Source organism: Schistocerca americana, chromosome 4 (genome assembly GCF_021461395.2).
Source record: "Schistocerca americana isolate TAMUIC-IGC-003095 chromosome 4, iqSchAmer2.1, whole genome shotgun sequence".
NCBI lineage: Eukaryota > Metazoa > Arthropoda > Insecta > Orthoptera > Acrididae > Schistocerca > Schistocerca americana.
Window position 1 is genome coordinate 27,463,750 of NC_060122.1, and position 22,307 is coordinate 27,486,056.

Here is a 22,307-nt window from a genome sequence, read left to right on the forward strand (position 1 = left end):
TGGACACATGTCTTCGATGAACGACTGAGTTTCTGCTGCTGGTAGGTTGACGCCGATTTGAATGTGGAGCTACAGGAAACCGTTTGCGTCACGACTGTGCGATGATAAATGAGTCTCATAGACTTGAGAAGCCGACGATGCACTCGTTTCTCCTCGCCAACACATCGATAGTGGGTTCAGCAGCTGTCACAGGCCTGAATCTTCGTCACTAGACCGCTGAACACTGGTGGTGTGTGGTGTGGTCCAGTGAAGCCAAGTCTCAGTTTTACCTCTGGGCCAGTGGGAGTGTGGCGTGTGCCCTGTGAAACTGCGGATCCCACTGGTGACCAAGGTTGTCTTCACCAGGTAGTTGGCTCAGTTACGGTATGCGCTGTGGTCACAAGATTGCCATTAGGCTCTATCGTCCGGCACAGACCACTGACGTTCCTGCGTGTTATGTGGACATTGTTGCAGTCCAACCGCATCGCTTGGCGTTGCAGAATACTGATGGAAATTTCACGTTTTATGAGGACAATGCTCTGCTAGGCATCACTAAACTTTGGTTGCATGCATACGGCTTGATAAACATTATAGCGAATTCGTGGTCATGGCTTCACGCTGCGAGGTTCTGGGGTGGAGAAGAGTTTGTACCTCTAATTCAGACGAATTTTGCATGAGAACGAGACATGCACTCGACCCCCTCCTTATCTACCACTTTATTAATTATGTGCACAATGGTAACGGAAGGAAATTATGGTGGACCCTGCTAGTTGGTAAAATAAGGAGTGCACAATCAAAATAATTTAATATAAATCGTAATCTACTCAGAGAAAAAAAAGGAGAACTTGATCATAATAAACAACAGGAAATGGGATTCTGCAGATATCTGCAAAATGATATGCGGCTTATATATTACAATGAGATTTATTATACATCAGAACATAAATGCACATGATTGTCGACACAAACAATAGGTTAAAGGATAGGGTATACTGAACTATTATGAGAATAAGAGTTTGCTCGAGAATAAGGTGCTCCTACTCTCTGTGATGCAATTGATCGACGATAATGACCGGAAATCCTAATGAAACAAATATTAATCTCCCGACTATATAGCAGTATCGCAATTAGTAGTGAGAGCTCAAATGGGATCACATGGAGAAACAAGCAAGGTGCCTGTTGCTGAGGGATTCAGTATAAAATTGATAAGGTCCTACAATGCTGGAGCCACAAAATACTGTACCAGTACTGAAATCTGCAGAGTCCTGTTGACGTAGGCGCCGACTTCTGCCGTGCAGCAACTCTGTGTCAACCCCTGGCCTCGACGGCTGTCCGAGAATTGTAAGTTCTTCCAAAAAAGAGCGACAAAAAAAAAAAAAAAATGGCTCTGACCACTATGGGACTTAACTGCTGAGGTCATCAGTCCCCTAGAACTTAGAACTACTTAACCTAACTAACCTAAGGACATCACACACATCCATGCCCGAGGCAGGATTCGAACCTGCGACCGTAGCTGTCGCGCGGTTCCAGACTGAAGCGCCTAGAACCGCTCGGATACTCCGGCCGGCAGAGTGACCAAGTCACAAGACCTTCCGACTCCGACGAAGATCAGATCCCGAATTTCCGGCCCGCGCAACGCAAGAGCGAAGCCAGCATTGCTCTGCTCCCTACTCTCCTCGAAAACCGCGAATCAGCATTCAGTTCTGATTTCAAAATTCCCCCACACTGTCTCAGAACATCATTCGCACCAACAGCGACTGTTCCCTCCAATTTCGAGCAGGGCTTTATGACGTCAGCTAGCCTCAGCTTAAGTTGACCAATCATGCTCTGCTATTCAGTTGAGGACACTGAACTTGCCGTTTGACCGGCTACGAAAACAACCTGCCTAGACCACTGGCCATCCGGCGCCAGACAGTCACACCTAGCAGGGCACGGTCCACAAGTATTCTCAGAATCAAGAGAACAATGCAGTCAGTCGGTGCCAGAAATCTTCGTTCCGGATGTGCCGGAACGGTAAACACATAAACTGCGGCAGGTCGTTTCACTCTGCATAAAATAGGCGAAACTCGGCCGACGTCAGTCGTTCCGCCAGGCGCTTAAGCCTATTGTACGAACCCCTCAGAATTTCTGGGAAGTGCAGCCCCCAATCGGAAATGCCGTGTGCCGCGTCCTGCGATGCTTGCCTCGCACAGGCCAGCCAGGGAACTAACCGAACATGTATAGGAATCAAGTGAAAAGTATTTCTTGAGCTCTCAGTACAAATACTCTCATCACAATAACCTTATTCGGTCTGTTACTACCGTGAAATGATATAGAACGTTAACAAAAGTGATGAAAATGAGACGCGACGTGCGAAAGAGGCCACGGAACCTCTCAACCCCACTTCGCCAGACTGGGACTCGAACCCGGATTTCCTGTCTATCGCAAGCTGCCTCGTTATCATTAGGCTGCCCGAGCACACCTCACAGCCGGACCCAAACCTCCATATGTCGTCAACCATGCCCCCATCTCGCACAAAATTTCAATATTGTCATTCCTTTAGGCAGTCGATGATTGGCCTTAATCGCAATTGTGAAGACAATTCACGTATTTCATAACGGCTGTAGTCACCGCAGTGCCTGTTCCTACGAACATGCATGCATGTCCGAAGGACATTTCTCAACAACACAGGAGCAGCAACATGGTATTTATCTGCCGACGCTAGACAGACGACTTTCAGTTAAAATGTCACCGCTGTATGGGAATATACATAATCAGTGTACGAGTACTGGTTGTTGACATATGGCTGATGACATATGGAGATTTGGGTTCGGCCGTTCAGCGTGCTCGGAGAGGCCCAGTTGTAAGGCGACCGTTCGCGATAAGCTGGAAATCCAGGTTCGAATACCAGTCCGGCTTTTCATTATCGTCATTCTATTATACAGCTGACTGTTGTTCACATTCGCAATTGCTGCTACATTTCATGTATATCCGTGTACTGTCGATTAACCCAACACCAGCTTCAAAAGAGCAGTTTTGCGTAGCACTGCCAATATGCGTTCAATGCTATCTCTCCAGAACCGTTCTAACACTTCAGAAGGTCTATGAGTTGCTATCTAACTGCAGTTTTGAGAACTCACGGAGTAGCAGCTCACATCTAATACCTTACCATGACTTTTAGCCATTTAATGTAACGAAAAAAATCACTAAATACGTCGCATATCCTTAGAAATATTATGTCCGAGACGGCTTCTGCTCGCCCTCTTCTCCGTCAGCTAATCACAAGACAGGTAACTGCCAGTTGTCAGTAAATACACTACTGGCCATTAAAATTGCTACACCACGAAGATGACGTGCTCCAGGCGCGAAATTTAACAGACAGGAAGAAGATTCTGCGATATGCAAATGATTAGCTTTTCAGAGCATTGACACAAGGTTGGCGCCGGTGGCGACACCTACAACGTGCTGACATGAAAGTTTCCAAGCGATTTCTCATAAAGTTGACCGGCGTTGCCTGGTGAAACGTTGTTGTAATACCTCATGTAAGGAGGAGAAATGCGTACCATCACATTTCCGACTTTGATAAAGGTCGGATTGTAGCCTATCGCGATTGCGGTTTATCGTATCGCGACATTGCTGCTCGCGTTGGTCGAGATCCAATGACTGTTAGCCGAATATGGAATCGGTGGGTTCAGGAGGGTAATACGGAACGCCGTGCTGGATCCCAACGGCCTCGTATCACTAGCAGTCGAGATGACAGGTATCTTATTCACATGGCTGTAACGGATCGTACAGCCACGTCTCGATCCCTGAGTCAACAGATGGGGAGGTTTGCAAGACAACAACCATTTGCACGAACAGTTCAACGACGTTTGCAGCAGCATGGACTATCAGCTCGGAGACCATGGCTACGGTTACCCTTGACGCTGCATCACAGACACGAGTGCCTGCGAGGGTGTACTCAACGACGAACCTGGGTGCACGAATGGCAAAACGTCATTTTTTCGGATGAATCCAGGTTCTGATTACAGCATCATGATGGTCCATCCGCGTTTGGCGACATCGAGGTGAACCCACGTTGCAAGCGTGTATTCGTCATCGCCATACTGGCGTATCACCCAGCGTGATGGTATGGGGTGCCATTGGTTACACGTCTCGGTCACCTCTTGTTCGCATTGACGGCGCTTTGAACAGTGGACGTTACATATCAGATGTGTTACGACCCGTGGCTTTACCCTTAATTCGATCCCTGAGAAACCCTACGTTTCAGCAGGATAATGCACGACCGCATGTTGCAGGTCCTGTACGGACCTCTCTGGATACAGGAAAAGTTCGACTGCTGCCCTGGCCTGCACATTCTCCAGATCACTCACCAACTGAAAACGTCTGTCAATGGTGGCCGAGCAACTGGCTCCTCACAATATGGCAGTCACTACTCTTGATGAATTGTGGTATCGTGTTGATGCTGCATGGGCAGCTGTACCTGTACACGCCATCCAAGCTGTGTTCGACCCAATGCCCAGGCGTATCAAGGCCGTTATTATGGGCAGAGGTGGTTGTTCTGGGTACTGATTTCTCAGGATCTATGCACCCAAATTGCGTGAAAATGTAATCACATGTCAGTTCTAGTATAATATATGTGTCCAATGAATACCCGTTTCTCATCTTCATTTCTTCTTGGTGTAGCAGTTTTAATAGCCAGTAGTGTAGTTGACGGCGACAAGTGGGTGTGAGTGCAGAGAGCGGCGTGCGCAGGCGTCGTCTTTCGCGCTGCGGCGGCGGCGCGTGGACGCGCTGGTGCGCCGCGTGGCCGCCAACCTGTCGCGCTTCTGCGCGCACCGGCCGCGCGCCAGGGCCGCCGTGGTGCGGCGGGCGCGCGCGCGCGCGCTGCGCATGATCACCACCTTCCTCGGCATCGGCGGCGTCGCGCTCGTCTTCTTCTACCTGGGGCCTGTCATACAGAACGTCAAGGACAACAGGCTGAAGGCCGCGGCCGCAGGTGAGCCAGCTGTACGCCCCCTCGTCGATAAACGACATCTCGATGAACACCGTGACCTCTGCTTCAGAAGTATTCATTTGCAAGACCGGTATTGCCGAATACGCTGAGGTGACAAAGTCGTGGGATAGACATACGCACATATACAGATGGCGGGTAGTATCGTATACACAAGATACAGAAGGTAACTGCATTGTAGGAGCTCTCATTTGTTCTCAGGTGGTCCACGTGAAAAGCCTTCCGACACGATTTTGCCTGGACGAAGGAAATTAAGAGACTTTGAACGTGGAGTGGTAGTTGAAGCTTGACACGTGGGACATTTCACTTAGGAAATCTTTAGGGAAGTCAATGATCGGAGATATACAGTGTCGAGAGTGTGCCAGGAATACAAAATGTCAGGCATTATCTCGCACCGAGGACAACGCAGTGGCCGACGGCCTTCCCTTAAGGGGGGTAGGACATCAAACGAGCCGACTTGGAGCAGGAGAGGCACCACAGGACATTTCAATTTCCAGTGTCTATAGTTTTACAAATAAATTCATAAAACTTTGTCACCATGACCAGGAAGGATTCAGAATTCACGCTCATAGCAGTGGAAGTTCTAAAACATAACGAAGTAATTTTTTTTTACGTGTGAAATTTCATCATTTTTTTCACTTACTAATGGCAGCATTTGTTGCTATAGGTACACTTTTCTTCATAAGTAAGAGAGATTCTTCGATGAATTTTCCCCAGCATACAAACCATACTTAAAGGTGTATGAAACTCTAGAATTTTCCAAATCTATTAAAAAATGTGGTAAAAATTTAGGTAATTAACTACAAAATTTGTGTTTTTTTCTAAACATGACGTTTAAAATATAACAGTTTATTCGTTTTTTCATAAATTAAATAAATTCTAGAGTTTCATACCCCTGTGAGTATGGTATCTATGCTGTGCAGTATTCATCGAAGAATCTCTCTAACTTATGAAGAAAAGTGTACCTACAGCAAAGGCATTGGTCGTCCGCTGCCAGTTCCCGTTAATCTCCAATTTCGCCGCACTCTCCTAACGGGTAAGTTCGTCGTACGTACCAAATTGATTTCTATGGTTATTTTGCTAAGTCCCGCTTGTCTGTTAGCACCGACAACTCTAACCAAACGCAACTGCTCTCGGCCTTTAAGGGGGGTAGGTCATCAAAGGGCCGACTTGGAGCAGGAGAGGCATCTCAGGACATTTTAATTTCCAGTGTCAATACTTTTACAAATAAATTCATAAAACTTTGTCAGCATCACCAAGAAGGATTCTGGATTCACACCCATTGCAGTGGAAGTTCGAAAACATAACAAAATGAATTTTTTTTTACGTGCGAAATTTCATCATTTTTCTCTCTTACTAATGGGTGCATTTGTTGCTGTAGGTACACTTTTCTTCATAAGTTAGAGAGATTCTTCGATGAATACTGCACAGCATACATACCATACTCACAGGGGTATGAAACTCTAGAATTTATTTAATTTATGAAAAAACGAATAATGTGTTATATTTTACACGTCATGTTTAGAAAAAAACACAAATTTTGTAGTTAATTACCTAAATTTTTACCACATTTTTTAATAGATTGGAAAATTCTAGAGTTTCATACACCTTTAAGTATGGTTTGTATGCTGGGCAAAATTCATCGAAGAATCTCTCTTACTTATGAAGGAAAGTGTACCTAAAGCAACAAATGCTGCCATTAGTAAGTGAAAAAAATGATGAAATTTCACACGAAAAAAAATTCATTTTGTTACGTTTTCGAACTTCCACTGCAATGGGTGTGAATCCAGAATCCTTCTTGGTGATGCTGACAAAGTTTTATGAATTTATTTGTAAAAGTATTGACACTGGAAATTAAAATGTCCTGAGATGCCTCTCCTGCTCCAAGTCGGCCCTTTGATGTCCTACCCCCCTTAAAGGCCGAGAGCAGTTGCGTTTGGTTAGAGTTGTCGGTGCTAACAGACAAGCGGGACTTAGCAAAATAACCATAGAAATCAATTTGGTACGTACGACGAACTTAGCCGTTAGGAGAGTGCGGCGAAATTGGAGATTAATGGGCTGTGGCAGCGGACGACCAGTGCCTTTGATCACGGCACGATGTCGCCTGCAGCGCCTGTCCTGGGCTCGTGACCGAATCGGTCGGGCCACAGACGACTGGAAAGCCGTCACCTGTTCAGTCAGTCACCTGCTCAGTTAGTAATAGTTGACGATAGGTTTCGAATATGGAGCAGACCCCGCAAAGCCGTGGACCCAAGTTGTCAAAAAGGCGCTGTGCAAGCTGGTGGTGGGTCAATAGTGATGTGCGCTGTGCTTATGTGGAATGGACTGGGTCTTCTGGTCAAACTGAAACGATCATTGACGGAACATGTTTATGGGTGGATTCTTGGTGACCATTTTCAGGCCTGTTCGCAAATAACGATGTCGTGTCACCGGGCCAAAACTGGTCCCGCCCGGTTTGAGCAACATTCTGGACAATTCGAGCCACTGATCTGGGCACCCAGATCTCCCGATATGAACATTTATGTAACGTAACCTAGTGGTCAGTTCGTGCACAACTTCCTGCACTGTCAACACTTTCCCAGTTATGCGTGACTACAGAGGCACCTTGCTCAATATTTCTGCAGGGCACTTCCAACGACTTGTTCAGTTCATGCCACGTCTATATGCTGCATTACGCTTAGCAGAAGGAGGTCGTAAACGATGGAGGGACATGTCCCAGGGCTCTTGTCACGTCAGTGTATAACTCGTCATCAGGGCCATCTGACACAGAGGATAAACAAACAAATCTATGCATATCGACAATGATATTCTGCGGACACTATATCATGGCAGTTTTTAGTGGCAGGAGTCTTTCAAACTATGATTGTGTAAGATGCAGTCTGTCGGTAAACTCATGAGCGAGCGAGTCCTCATTCTGTATACTCAGTGTTTTGCATTTTGATATTCCGGTGGTTATGGGCTTATTTATTCTCATTTTTTATTTGTAGCTCACTGTCATAATTTGAGCTCGAATATTGTCATTTTATCGTTTGGAGACAGTGAGTGGAGCTGTGGACGATAGAAAATGAAGTGCCACGTAGTGCCAAGTGGAGAAATCGTAACATTTCCGACATATTTTTCCGTTTGAGTTCAAGAGAGGTGTGACGGCAGTGAAGGCAGCCAGAAACATTTACGCCGTTTCTGGGGATAAGCCTCCTGGACAGAACACGGCAAGAAGGTGGTTTCCCCGTTTTAAGGTGGTCGTTAGTGGCTCTCCACATTCAGGAAAACTTTCAGGGTTTGACGAAGATCGTTTAAACGCAATAATCCACAATGACCCACATCAGTTTACTCGAGAACTGTCAGATCACGACTGCTTTGAGGAACATTCTGGACAATGCGTGAGAGTGATTTGGCCACCCAGATCTCCCAATATGAATCGTTGTTGTTGTTGTTGTGGTCTTCAGTCCAGGTTTCATGCAGCTCTACATGCTACTCTACCCTGTGCAAGCTTCTTCATCTTCGAGTAGCTACTGCAACCTGCATACTTTGTGACTCTGTTTAGTGTATTGATGCCTTCGTCCCCCTCTTCAATTTTTTCCCTCCGCGCTTCCCTCCAATACTAAATTCGTGATCCCTTGATGCCTCAGAATATGTCCTACCAATCGATCCCTTCTTCTAGTCAAGTTGTGCCACAAATTTCTCTTCTCCCCAATTCCATTCAATACCTCCTCATTAGTTATGTGATCTACCCATCTAATCTTCAGCATCCTTCTGTAGCACCACATTTCGAAAGCTTCTATTCTCTTTTTGTCTAAACTATTTATCGTCCACGTTTCACTTACATCTGTGGTGTCACCGCCAGACACCACACTTGCTAGGTGGTAGCCTTTAAATCGGCCGCGGTCCTTTAGTATACGTCGGACCCGCGTGTCGCCACTATCAGTGATTGCAGACCGAGCGCCGCCACACGGCAGGTCTAGAGAGACTTCCTAGCACTCGACCCAGTTGTACAGCCGACTTTGCTAGCGATGATTCACTGACAAATTAGGCTCTCATTTGCCGAGACGATAGTTAGCATAGCCTTCAGCTACGTCATTTGCTACGACCTAGCAAGACGCCATTATCAATTCCTATTTATCTTGTGATGCATGTACCGTCAGACCGATGTTCACCAATTATGGATTAAAGTTAAGCATTCCAGAAGCTACGTACTATTTTTGCTACTATAACGACCTTGTTTAATAAGTCACAGTTGCCAAATACTAACGCGAATTCTTTACAGACGAATGGAAAAACTGGTAGAAGCGGACCTCGGGGAAGATCAGTTTGGATTCCGTAGAAATGTTGGAACACGTGAGGCAATACTAACCTTACGACTTATCTTAGATGAAAGATTAAGAAAAGGCAAACCTACGTTTCTAGCATTTGTAGACTTAGAGAAAGCTTTTGACAATGTTAACTGGAATACTCTCTTTCAAATTCTGAAAGTGGCAGGGGTAAAATACAGGGAGCGGAAGGCTATTTACAATTTGTACAGAAACCAAATGGCAGTTATAAGAGTCGAGGGGCATGAAAGGGAATCAGTGGTTGGGAAAGGAGTGAGACAGGTTTGTAGCCTCTCCCCGATGTTATTGAATCTGTATATTGAGCAAGCAGTAAAGGAAACAAAAGAAAAATTCGGAGTAGGTATTAAAATTCATGGAGAAGAAGTAAAAACTTTTAGGTTTGCCGATGACATTGTAATTCTATCAGAGACAGAAAAAGAACTTGGAAGAGCAGTTGAACAGAATGGACAGTGTCTTGAAAGGAGGATATGAGATGAACATCAACAAAAGCAAAACGAGGATAATGGAATGTAGTCAAATTAAATCGGGTGATGCTGAGGGTATTAGATTAGGAAATGAGACGCTTAAAATAGTAAAGGAGTTTTGCTATTTAGGGAGTAAAATAACTGATGATGGTCGAAGCAGAGAGGATATAAAATGTAGACTGGCAATGGCAAGGAAATCGTTTCTGAAGAAGAGAAATTCGTTAACATCGAGTATAGATTTAAGTGTCAGGAAGTCGTTTCTGAAAGTATTTGTATGGAGTGTAGCCATGTATGGAAGTGAAACATGGACGATAACTAGTTTGGACAAGGAGAGAATAGAAGCTTTCGAAATGTGGTGCTACAGAAGAATGCTGAAGATAAGGTGGGTAGATCACGTAACTAATGAGGAGGTACTGAATAGGATTGGGAAGAAGAGAAGTTTGTGGCACAACTTGACTAGAAGAAGAGATCGGTTGGTAGGACATGTTTTGAGGCATCAAGGGATCACAAATTTAGCATTGGAGGGCAGCGTGGAGGGTAAAAATCGTAGGGGGAGACCAAGAGATGAATACACTAAGCAGATTCAGAAGGATGTAGGTTGCAGTAGGTACTGGGAGATGAAGAAGCTTCCACATGATAGAGTAGCATGGAGAGCTGCATCAAACCAGTCTCAGGACTGAAGACCACAACAACAAGGACCTTGTCCTGTTCCAGACCTCACGCGATCTTGCTTGAGCTTAAACGCGTGCCTTTCGGCTACTTCATAGTGGCTTGGCTGTCTTGCCAAGTCACAACACCATCCATGGCTACACTCCATACAAATACCTTCAGAAAAGACTTCTTGACACCTAAACCTATACTCGATGTTAACAAAGTTCTCTTCTTCAGAAACTCCTTCCTTGCCATTGCCAGTCTACATTTTATATCCTCTCTACCTTAGTGGTTCATGGTGTGGGTTCCTGTTGTCATGTCCTAGTTCATGAACCACGGGCAACGTATGAGTGACCAAGTAAGTGGTCCTGACAGTCGGGATACCACAAACTATTATCCACGACTGTATAGGGAGGCTATTGAAATTCATAATCATGAAGATAATTTTAATAGAAAAGAAGAGGCCTTGAAATTAAGCGAGATATGGACAGTGGCGTTAGAGAATCGATAAGTGATTTTTGTCTATGACGGACTATTATGGATAGTTACATTTTATCTTTGACTAGTTTTCTCTCTGCTACTACGTGCAAGCTAGACCACGCCCACTTTCCTCGGTATTTCGGCCGCTCTCCGACGCCCGACTCGTCAGTCGGCAGGACTCAACAGGACCGGCCATACCTCTGAGGATGTCCAGCGTAGTATTGGACGAAACGTTAGGAATAGAAGTATTCCATGGACCACGGCCATATATCCCGGAAGAATTATCAATAACAGTACCATCCAGGTGTGAAAGCCTTCATTGTATGATTAGTCGGGATACCAGTTACTTTGGAATAAGGCTGGGCATTTCGGACATATTCTGAGTCGTGGTCACCATTGTGCTCATACGGCAAAGACTACCAAATACACTGGTTAGCCCCTCAGCCGTTAGGGGTAAAACTCAATTTGACCCGGGGCAATAAGGCTAGCAACCTACTTCCATGGTACTTTAAATATAATGCTGGTAACAACAGACCAAAATGTCTCGGACCTTTGGAGGTGACGGAGTCCCACCTCTAATTGACAAATCAGGGACTCCTAAGATACGACTCGGAAAACGAATGGTAACGAGATGGGAGCTATTAATATCAATGGGGGCTACTGTGGGAAGAAGGTAGAGTTGGCAGAGAGAGGTTGCAAGTAAGATGAGGTTGGACGTTTTAGCTGTTAGTGACATTAGGGTAAGGGGTGAGAAAGAAGAGGAAGCGGGAGAATACAAGATCTACCGGTCAGGAGTCAAAGGGCTTTACATCAGGAAAGAAATGGAACCCAGCGTAGTTGCAATAATGTATGTAAACGAACGACTGATGTGGATAGATTTGACAGTGTCTAGTAAGAAAATTAGGATTGTGTCAGTATATTCGCGCTGTGAAGGGACAGATCAAGATGAGATGGATAGCTTTGATGACGCACTCAGTGATGTAGTTGTTAGAGTAAAGGACAAGGACAGTGTTCTGCTCATGGGTGATTTTAATGCCAGGATTGGAAATCGAACAGAAGGGTATGAAAAGGTTATGGGTAAATTTGGAGAGGATATGGAGGCCAACAGGAACGGGAAACAACTCTTGGATTTCTGTGCCAGTATGGGCTTTGTAATCACAAACTCCTTTTTTAAACATAAGAACATTCACCGGTATACTTGGGAAGGCAGGGAAACCAGATCTGTCATTGACTATATAATAACAGGTCAGGAATTCAGGAAGGATGTGAGGGACACACGTGTATTCAGGGGATTCTGTGATGACACTTATCACTATTTAATCTGCAGTGAAATTGGTATTGTGAGGCCGAAAGTGCAGGAGGTCAATTCCATATATAGGAGGATAAGAGCGGAGAAACTTCAGGATAAAGAAATCCGGCACAAGTACATAACAGTGATCTCAGAAAGGTAACAGTTAGGTGAGTGTAGTCAATTACAGTCATTGGAAAAGGAATGGACAAGGTACAGGGACACAGTACTAGAAGTGGCTAAAGAATGTCGTGGAACAGTAGTGTGTAAAGGTAGGATGAAGCAAACAGCTTGGTGGAATGACACAGTCAAGGCAGTCTGTAAAAGGAAAAAGAAGGCGTATCAAAAATGGCTACATACTAGAACTCCGATAGACAGAGAAAGTTATGTTGAAGAAAGAAACAAAGCCAAATAGATAATTGCAGCATCCAAGAAGAAATCTTGGGAAGACTTTGGAAACAGGTTGGAGACTTTGGGTCAAGCTGCTGGAAAACCATTCTGGAGTGTAATTAGCAGTCATCGAAAGGGAGGTAAGAAGGAAATGACAAGTATTTTGGACAGGTCAGGAAAACTGCTGGTGGATCCTGTTGATGCCTTGGGCAGATGGAGGGAATATTTTGAAGAGTTGCTCAATGTAGGTGAAAATACGATCAGTAATTTTTCAGATTTCGATGTATAATGGTATAGGAATGATGATGGAAATAGCAGCACATTTGAGGAAGTGAAGAAAATGGTCAATAGATTGCAGTGTAATAAAGCGGCTGGGGTGGATGAAATTAAGTCGGAACTCATCAAATACCGTGGAATGTCAGGTCTTAAATGGCTACACAGGATAACTGACATGGCGTGGGAGTCGGGACAGGTTCCATCAGACTGGACGAAAGCAGTAATCAGACCAATCTTTAAACATGGAAACAGAAAAGATTGTAACAACTACAGAGGTATCTCTTTAATCGGCTTTGTGGGTAAAATCTTCTCAGGTATTGTTGAAACGAAAGTGCGAGTATTAGTTGAGGACAAATTGGATGAAAATCAGTGTGGGTTTAGGCCTCAAAGAGGTTGTCAGGACCAGATCTTTAGCGTAATAACGGAGAAGTGTTACGAGTGGAACAGGGTATTGTATCTATGATTTATAGATCTAGAAAAGGCATATGACCGGGTTCCTAGGAGGAAGTTATTGTCTGTTCTACGAGATTATGGAATAGGAGGCAAACTTTTGCAAGCAATTAAAGGTCTTTACATAGATAGGCAGCAGTTAGAGTTGACGGTAAACTGAGTTCAGAGTAGTTTCAGGGGTAAGACAAGGCTGCAACCTGTCTCCACTGTTGTTCAAATTATTTATGGATCATATTTTGAAAACAATAGACTGGCTGGGTGAGATTAAAATACGTGAACGCAAAATAAGCAGTCTCGCATATGCGGATGACTTAGTTGTGATGGCAGATTCGATTGAAAGTTTGCAAAGTAATTATTCAGAGCTAGATCAGAAATGTAAGGACTATGGTATGAAGATTAGCATCTCCAAAACGAAAGTAATGACAGTGGGAAAGAGATGTAAACGGATTGAGTGCGAAATATGAGGAAAAAGTTAGAACAGGTGGACGGTTTCAAGTACTTAGGATGCATATTCTCATGGCAACATAGTGAAAGAACTAGAAGCGAGGTGTAGCAAAGCTAATTCTGTGAGCGCTCAGCTACGATCTACTCTCTTCTGCAAGAAGGAAGTCAGTACCAAGACTAAGTTATCTGTGCACCGTTCAATCTTTCGACCAACTTTGTTGTATGGTAGCGAAAGCTGGGTGGATTGAGGTTACCTTATCAATAAGGTTGAGGTTACGGATAAGAAAGTAGCTAGGATGATTGCAGGTACTAGTAGATGGAAGCAATGGCAGGAGGGCGTCGACAATGAGGAAATCAAGGAAAATCTGGGAATGAATTCTATAGATGTAGCAGTCACGGCAAAGAGGCTTAGATGGTGGGGTCATGTTACACGCATGGGAGAAGCAAGGTTACCAAAGAGACTCATGGGTTCAGCAGTAGAGGGTAGGAGGAGTCGGGGCAGACCAAGGAGAAGGTACCTGGATTCGGTTAAGAATGATTCTGAAGTAATAGGTTTAACATCAGAAGAGCCACCAATGTTAGCACTGAATAGGGGATCATGGAGGAATTTTATAAGGGGGCTATGCTCCAGACTGAACGCTGAAAGGCATAATCAGTCTTAAATGATGATGATGTTGATGATCTACTTCGACCATCATCAGTTATTTTGCTCCCCAAATAGCAAAACTCATTTTCTACTTTAAGCGTCTCATTTCCTAAACTAATACCCTCAGCATCACCCGATTTAATTCGATTACGTTCCATTATCCTCGTTTTGCTTTTGTTGATGTTCATCTTATATCCTCCTTTCAAGACACTGTCCATTCCGTTCAGCTGCTCTTCCAAGTCCTTTGCTGTCTCTGACAGAATTACAATGTCATCGGCCAACCTCAAAGGTTTTATTTCTTCTCCATGGATTTTAATTCCTACTCCGAATTTTTCTTTTGTTTCCTTTACTGCTTGCTCAATATACAAATTGAATAACATCGGGTATAGTTTATAAAAGCTAGAAACGTGGGTTTGCGTTTCCTTAATCTATTTTTTAAGATAAGTCGTAGGGTCAGTATTGCCTCACGTATTCCAACATTTCTACGGAATCCAAACTGATCTTCCCCGTCTTCTACCACTTTTTCCATTCGTCTGTAAAGTATTCGTGTTAGTATTTTGGAGCCGTGGCTTATCAAACTGTAATCATTGCACCATTTTGCGACATTTTCATGCTATGGGGAAGCTGAAAACTAGGTTCGTGGCTGTAGTATGTTCCAAGCTAAAATCACAAAAATCAGTGGGTGGCTATGCGTGCGCCCCTGCTTGCTCGCCATCAATTGGCTCTCGAGCAACACCTACCACTCGTACCCTGTATCGTTACTGGTGACGGCAAATGGTGTCTTTTATGCTAACATAAGTACAAGAAATGAACTGTTGAGCCCAAACAAAGCAGCAGCTTACCGTACAAAGACCTGCGAGCATCTGCAAAAGATGTGCTGCTGTACTGCTGATTGTTTCCCCGAGGTGTGACCATCACTGCTGACACCTGAGAGGCCCTGCACACGTGGTCCAAGAACGGTGACCAGCAAGACTGCGAGAACTGGCGCCACTCCATGATAACGCCCGCCCGCATTCTGTTGCGCTGGCAAAAAGCGGTAACAGGATTTGGGTTCGTAAGTCACACCGCACCCAACTCATTCATCCGATCTTGCCCCCTCAGATTTTCGCCTTTCCGCCCTCTGTCGAACGACCTTCAAGGAACTTCCATTCCGGATGAAAATGAGCACCGAACAAGACTCGAAGATTTCTTTGCCTCAAAGCCTCGTGATATCGACAGTCGCGTAATCGTAAAGTCATCCCAGCGTTGGCAGACTATTGTAAACACTGAAGGATTATATTACTGATGACTAAATCCAATGTTATGTGAATGTGTTGCGGTCGTTAATAATTCTGCAAGACCTAAAACTATCGACATTACGATCAAATCTGGAGGCTATGCTCGCAGTGTTCTTCGATTTTAACGTTATAGCGCATCATCAGTGCTTGCCACAGGGTAAAACGAACAATAAGGAGTACTATTTACACGTTCAATGCCGTCTTCGTGAAGCAATCCGAAAAAAGTCCGGTAGTGGCGGAGCAATTCATGGTTTTTGCAAGACGATAATGCATCATTTCAGACTTCGTTGCGTGTTCGTTACTGTTTGGTCAAAACAAGATTGTAATGATGCCCTAGCCTCCATAATCGCTCCATGTGGTTTTGAAAGGGTACTCTTTTACAAACACAGATAAGGTTAAAATCGCTTCTGTGAGAGAGCTGAAAGCTGTCCCAAGAAGTCTTAGGCTTTTGAAAAACGCACTGTTATAAGTGTGTAATATGTGATGGGAAATATTTGGATGAGGACATTGTTGTACGTTATAAATAAACCTACTATTGGGTCAATATTCACTACAATAACGCTGTTGCTTCTAATAACATTTTGCCCGCATCTCGTGGTCGTGTGGTAGCGTTCTCGCTTCCCACGCCCGGGTTCCCGGGTTCGATTCCCGGCGGGGTCAGGGATTTTCTCTGCCTCGTGATGGCTGGGTGTTGTGTGCTGTCCTTAGGTTAGTTAGGTTTAAGTAGTTCTAAGTTCTAGGGGACTGATGACCATAGATGTTAAGTCCCATAGTGCTGAGAGCCATTTGAACCATTTCTAACAACATTGTCTAGGACTCTGTCAACACCAGGACACCGACAACATTTTCTATAAATGTTGTTGTTGTCCACCCAAGCTTCGTTGATATAAAAGAACTTTCCAACTTCCTGTTTTAACTTCATTACTTTTATCAAATATTTGCATCGCCGATCAGTTGCATAAGTTCTCTTTGTTAGAGACTCTCTTTTACTTACAGGTGTCTTACAGATAAATCCCATTTCACGAACTGTTTCTGCAAAGCATAAATCTGCCAAAACAATGGATTTTCTCTTTTACAGCAATAAGTAATTTGCGTAACATTTCCACTATTTTTTGAGCTACGTAAAAATCGTCCATCGTTTTCAGAATTACCGGTTTTATAAAGTTCTCTAAAACGATGGGTTTCCTCTCAATATTGTGAGCGCTCTATCTTGGTGATTCCACTAAACTATGTGTTCCATTTTCACGTTCCTTTCTCATGCGTCTCATTCTAGCAAGACAGGCTACTGCATAAACTCCAGCCCTTTGATAGGGACGGACAATATCAGGCCGCGGTTCGTTTTGTTTAATTACGCTAGAGGCGACCGAACGCTCTTTACTCCGAAATACTCTTCTTTGTATCGTGGAAATTTTGTTGTGATGTAGTACGCTTATATGTCACATCTAAAGAACTAAGTATCTCACAAAATACACAAACTAAATTGACTAACTATGGTAAATAAAATCACACGGACAGAATTAACGTAAATCACCGCACGCTGCGGTACTCTGCTGTACAGGAAATGGACAGCTCTGTGGATGTGCCTGTACGACCATTGCCAGGTCCTTCCCCCACAAAAAGCGCTGCTCGCTCGTTGAGTTCACCGACAGACACCCTAAGAGGTTGAGCCCGAACTGCCACTGCCACCCACAGCAAACAGTAGCACCATGTCACTAGTAAACGCCCTGTGCCCTCCACTTTGTTTTGCGTTGTGCATTGCTCGTTGCTTTTTCCTCGTGTTTTCAAATAACTGAGGAGGCAAATCCTGGACTCCCACGAGACCGAGGAGGTATCGCCGATCCCTATGATCATTGTGTCTGTTCTGCTTTCGTAGATGTATGGAAACGGGGAGAGGGGAGGGGGGCGTAGCTTGTTGCCTCGGACAAATCCTCACTCTTTGGGAGCCCACGTACTCGTTTCTTCACGCTTGCGGCCAACTGCCACGATATAGTTTCCACACGGTAACACAGAACATTCAGTATACACTGACGTAATTGCACAAGATTACTTACATACCCTACACGTCCACCGGCCCTTTTTGCAGTGCCTGGGGACTCCATAAGATTTAAAAGCTAAGGGGCGAATGAGGAATAATTATGTAAGGCCGAAATGAGGTTCCAGTCGGACCTGATAACTTGTTTTCAATTCTTTCAGCTGGTTTTCGAGCCCAATGATGCCTGTTTCTGTATCCTCCAAACAAGAGTTTGTGAAACAGTGGTGAACGATGTTTGAAATGTGAAATTTAAAACCACAGTTTTCCTTTGCTGTCTTCTATTGCCACGGCAGGCCGATCAACAGGTGACTGAATAGAAGACTTCCATCTGCTCAGACATTTTTCATGGGGCAAGAATATTTTAGAATTCTCGGCACCATCTTTCACTAATGTACAACAATGGAAGTTCTTGTATGCTTTGCACATCCATCTCTTTAAAGACGCATAAATTTCCAGTAACTTTTAGGATCGACAGTTCTGGGGCATTTTTTATTTTTTTAAGGACAGGTGCAACAATCTCTGTTTTTAACATTTGCAGGATTTTGTTATTAAGCCACTGTTCGTCTTTTGAGTTCTCAATTCAATTAGTGGTGCGAGTACACTTCTCCAGAATGTAATTTCCACACATCAAAAAAAGTTCTGCGTCACCTCGGTTCTCAGAACAACTGAAGATAGACGTTGACTGTGGATATTGTATCACAGACACAGTTCCTTTGACTGTTCAGAGATGTCACTAAAGCCGCTCAAAGACGTAAACAAACATGCATGACCAGCGCCTATTAGACGGTGGGGGTCGGACAGCCGATCAGTTCCAGTCATTCCACCAGGAAGGAGGTACACGGCTCGTGTTATCTGTAGTTCAACCATGCCTAGACGGTCAATACCGCGATTACTTTGTGCCAGGAACGTCTCTCAACAAGGGAAGTGTCCAGGCGTCTCGGAGTGAACCAAAGCGGTGTTGTTCGGACAGGGAGGAGATACAGAGAGACAGGAACTGTCGATGACATGCCTCGCTCAGGCCGCCCAAGAGCTACTACTGCAGTGGATGACCGCTACCTACGGATTCTGGCTCGGAAGAACCCCGACAGCAACGCCACCATGTTGAATAATGCTTTTCGTGCAGCCACAGGACGTCGTGTTACGACTCAAACTGTGCACAATAGGCTGCATGATGCGCAACTTCGCTCCCGACGTCCATTGCGAGGTCCATCTTTGCAACTACGACACCATGCGGCGCGGCACAGATGAGCCCAACAACATGCCGAATTGACCGCTCAGGATTGGCGTCACGTTTTCTTCACCGATGAGTGTGTCGCATATGCCTTCAACCAAACAATCGTAGGAGATCTGTTCGGAGGCAACCCCGGTCAGGCTGAACGCCTTACACACACTGTCCAGCGAGTGCAGCAAGGTGGAGGTTCCCTGCTGTTCTGGGGTGGCATTATGTACGGCCGACGTACGCCGCTGGTGGTCATTGAAGGCGCCGTAACAGCTGTACTATACGTGAATGCCATCCTCCGACTGATAATTCAACCATATCGGCAGCATATTGGCGACGCATTCGTCTTCATGGACGATAATTCACGCCCCCATCGTGCACATCTTGTGAATGACTTCCTTCAGGATAACGGAATCGCTCGACTAGAGTCGCCAGCATGTTCTCCAGACATGAACCCTATGGAACATGCCTGGTATAGATTGAAAAGGGCTGTTTATGGACGACGTGACCCACCAATCACTCTGAGGGATCTACGCCGAATAGCTATTGAGGAGTGGGGCAATCTGGACCAACAGTGCTTTGATTTGATAATAAATTAGAGGCTACTGGCATTATCTGTGACCTGTCAAAAGCCTTTGACGGTGTGAACCACAGCATTCTCTTAAGTAAATTAGAATATTATGGTGTCACCGGCAATGCTGCGAAATTGTTTGAGTCTTATCTGTCTAACAGGAAACAAAGGGTTTCGTTGTGAAATACCTGTGCAGTGAGCAGTCAGTCTTCATTTGACTGGCAATTAATTACATGTGGTGTTCCTCAACGTTCCATCTTGGCTCCATTGCTTTTTCTTGTGTACATTAATAACCTCTCATCTATTACATTGCCAGATGCTAAGTTTGTTTTTCAGATGATACAAATATTGCAATAAGTAGCAAGTCAAGTACAGATTTAGAAATAGCTGCTAATCAATTTTTCCTAACATTAATAAGTGGTTTAAAGCTAATTCACTGTCATTAAACTTTGAGAAGACCCACTACATGCGGTTCAAAACCTGTAAGAGATTTCCTTCCAGCATGTGTATAACATAAGAAGACATGCAACCATTAAAAACTTGGTTTCAGATAAAGCACGGTTTAAACAGAGTTTGAAAGGCTTTTTGATACGCAACTCCTTCTACTCCATAGGTGAATATCTTAACAGAGACTGTTAAGCCAGATTAAGTAAAAATATCGGTTACATTTCAGTTTTGACAACATTTGGTCAAAACCGTGAAGATTAGGTATTTTGTGTATGATAAATTTATTAATAGTCCGTAACAGTGTTTCATTCTGACAGCGTGTTAATTCTGTAAATATTACTGCACTGTAGTAACCTATTTCGGCTATCTCCTGACAAATGATCAGGGTAGTAAGTATTATATTCAAATGTTTTATGTTTTTATGTTATACTTTCTGACGTGTTCGACACCCACGAGAATCATCTAATTTTTTGGTTCTATGGAACTAAAACCGAATCTAATCTAATCCAATCTAATGTCACGACGAATACAGCCAAGCATCAATCCTAGAGGACGTGCTACTGGGTATTAGAGGTATCGGCGTGTACAGCAATCTGCACCATGTAATGGTACTTGAATTACGTAACCATTATGGTACCTCACCTGAACCTCTCGATACCGGTAATATTCTACTGTATTTCTGTTAACTACTTAACATATTTCTGAGACAACATTCAGATTTGATTTCACTTTTCATACATCGATATGTTTATATTGCAATGATATTATTCTTATGTGTATTCTTTCTTTTGTCAATGATCTTTGACGTACTTGTAACTCTGATTTTTGGGCGCGTAAGCGATTATTAGTGAGTTAGTTGTTAACTTGTTAGAGAGTCGGACGTTGAGAAAGTCAAGTGTTGGACGTCATGTTGGAAAGACGCATAACGTAGTCCGCTTATAAAATGTTAACTTTAACAGTGACTGTGAGAGAGATGTTTTCAAGTATGTTTTGTATTGTGAAGTGATGTTTTGTGTTTACGTGATATTGCAATAAAAGCAATTAAAAGGAAGTGTAACTTAATTTCGGAGTGCTGATTATTTTTTTACATCACCATTGTCCAGCAAAAGTGTAATCTTCAAGGATGGTTTGTGAAGCGCATCTACATAACTTTTGAATATAGCACGATAAAACCTAGGCCTCTTTGCATCCGAGCTTGGAATCACAACCACCTAGATTTTCAACGATTGAGCCATGATTTTACGACGAGACCAGCGTGGGAAACACAAAAAGATGAGTGCCTAGTTTTTTCATTATTACATGAAATGACTATTAACTGTGCTCTAATGACACCTGCCGCATAATATGGCTGTTGTTGCCCGAAAATGCAGTATTTAGCAGCGTGAGCAACACCACAATCGTTATTAAATGCTGACCTTTGTTGTGGTAGGGTTGTTAGAACCACCAACTCTGAAGGTCTCGCTCTACGGTGGTACAACGTACAATGAGTGGTTTTCATGAGCAAGAAAAGGCCGGAAATGATGTTTATGTTGATCTCTGGTCCAATTTTCTGTAAAGGTTCCGGAACTCTCGGAACCGAGGCGATGCAAAACTTTTTTTGCTGTGTGTACAATCAATTTAAAATTTGGCTACCTTTTCTTTATTATCTTCGTATTGCAACTACGCGGTGGGATACCGAAAACAGTTTATCTGATATTTTAGCATAAAAACTTTGCTAGATATCCTGATGTATTTGTTAACTTTAGGAATCATCGTCGCTGTGATGACGTGATGATCGCTAATACTTGTCTGTATATTGGCACTGTGGATGGGACTAGGCATGTTCGTAGTTGTGTTGTTGGTGTGGTCTTCAGTTGGAAGACTGGTTTGACGCAGCTCTCCATGCTGCTCCAACCTGTGCAAGCCTCTTCATCTCCAAGTACCTTACTGCAACCTACATCCTTCTGAATCTGCTTACGGTATTCATCTCTTTGTCTCCCACTATGATTTTTACCTCCCCACAACTCCCTCCGGTACTGAATTCGTGATCCCTTGAAGTCTCAAAATGTACTCTGTTAACTTCGCTTCATTTAGTCAAGTTGTGGCACAAAATGTCCTTCCTCCCCAATTCTATTCGGCACCTACTCACTACTTACGTACTCCGCCCATCTAATCTTCAGCATTCTTCTGTAGTACCACATTTCAAAAGCGTCTATTCTCTTCTTGTGTAAACTGTCTATCGTCCATGTTTCACATCCATATATGTCTACACGCCATACAAATACTTTCAGAAAACACTTCCTGTCACATAAATCTATATTCGATGTTAACAAATTTGTCTTCTTCGGAAACTTTTTCTTGCTATTGCCAGTCTACATTTTATATTCCTCCCT

The 22,307-nt window shown here is 43.9% G+C and overlaps 1 protein-coding gene across 1 annotated transcript in view; it reads left to right on the plus strand.

Moving 5' to 3' along the window:
* The first annotated feature begins 4,851 nt into the window (after window positions 1–4,851).
* The window catches only part of LOC124612554 (putative odorant receptor 92a), a 72,711-nt gene continuing 55,255 nt past the window's right edge, over window positions 4,852–22,307 (plus strand). Inside the window, exon 1 of the mRNA XM_047140828.1 lies at window positions 4,852–4,957. Within this exon, the coding sequence (XP_046996784.1) occupies window positions 4,852–4,957 (106 nt within the window). The remainder of the gene's footprint in view (window positions 4,958–22,307) is intronic.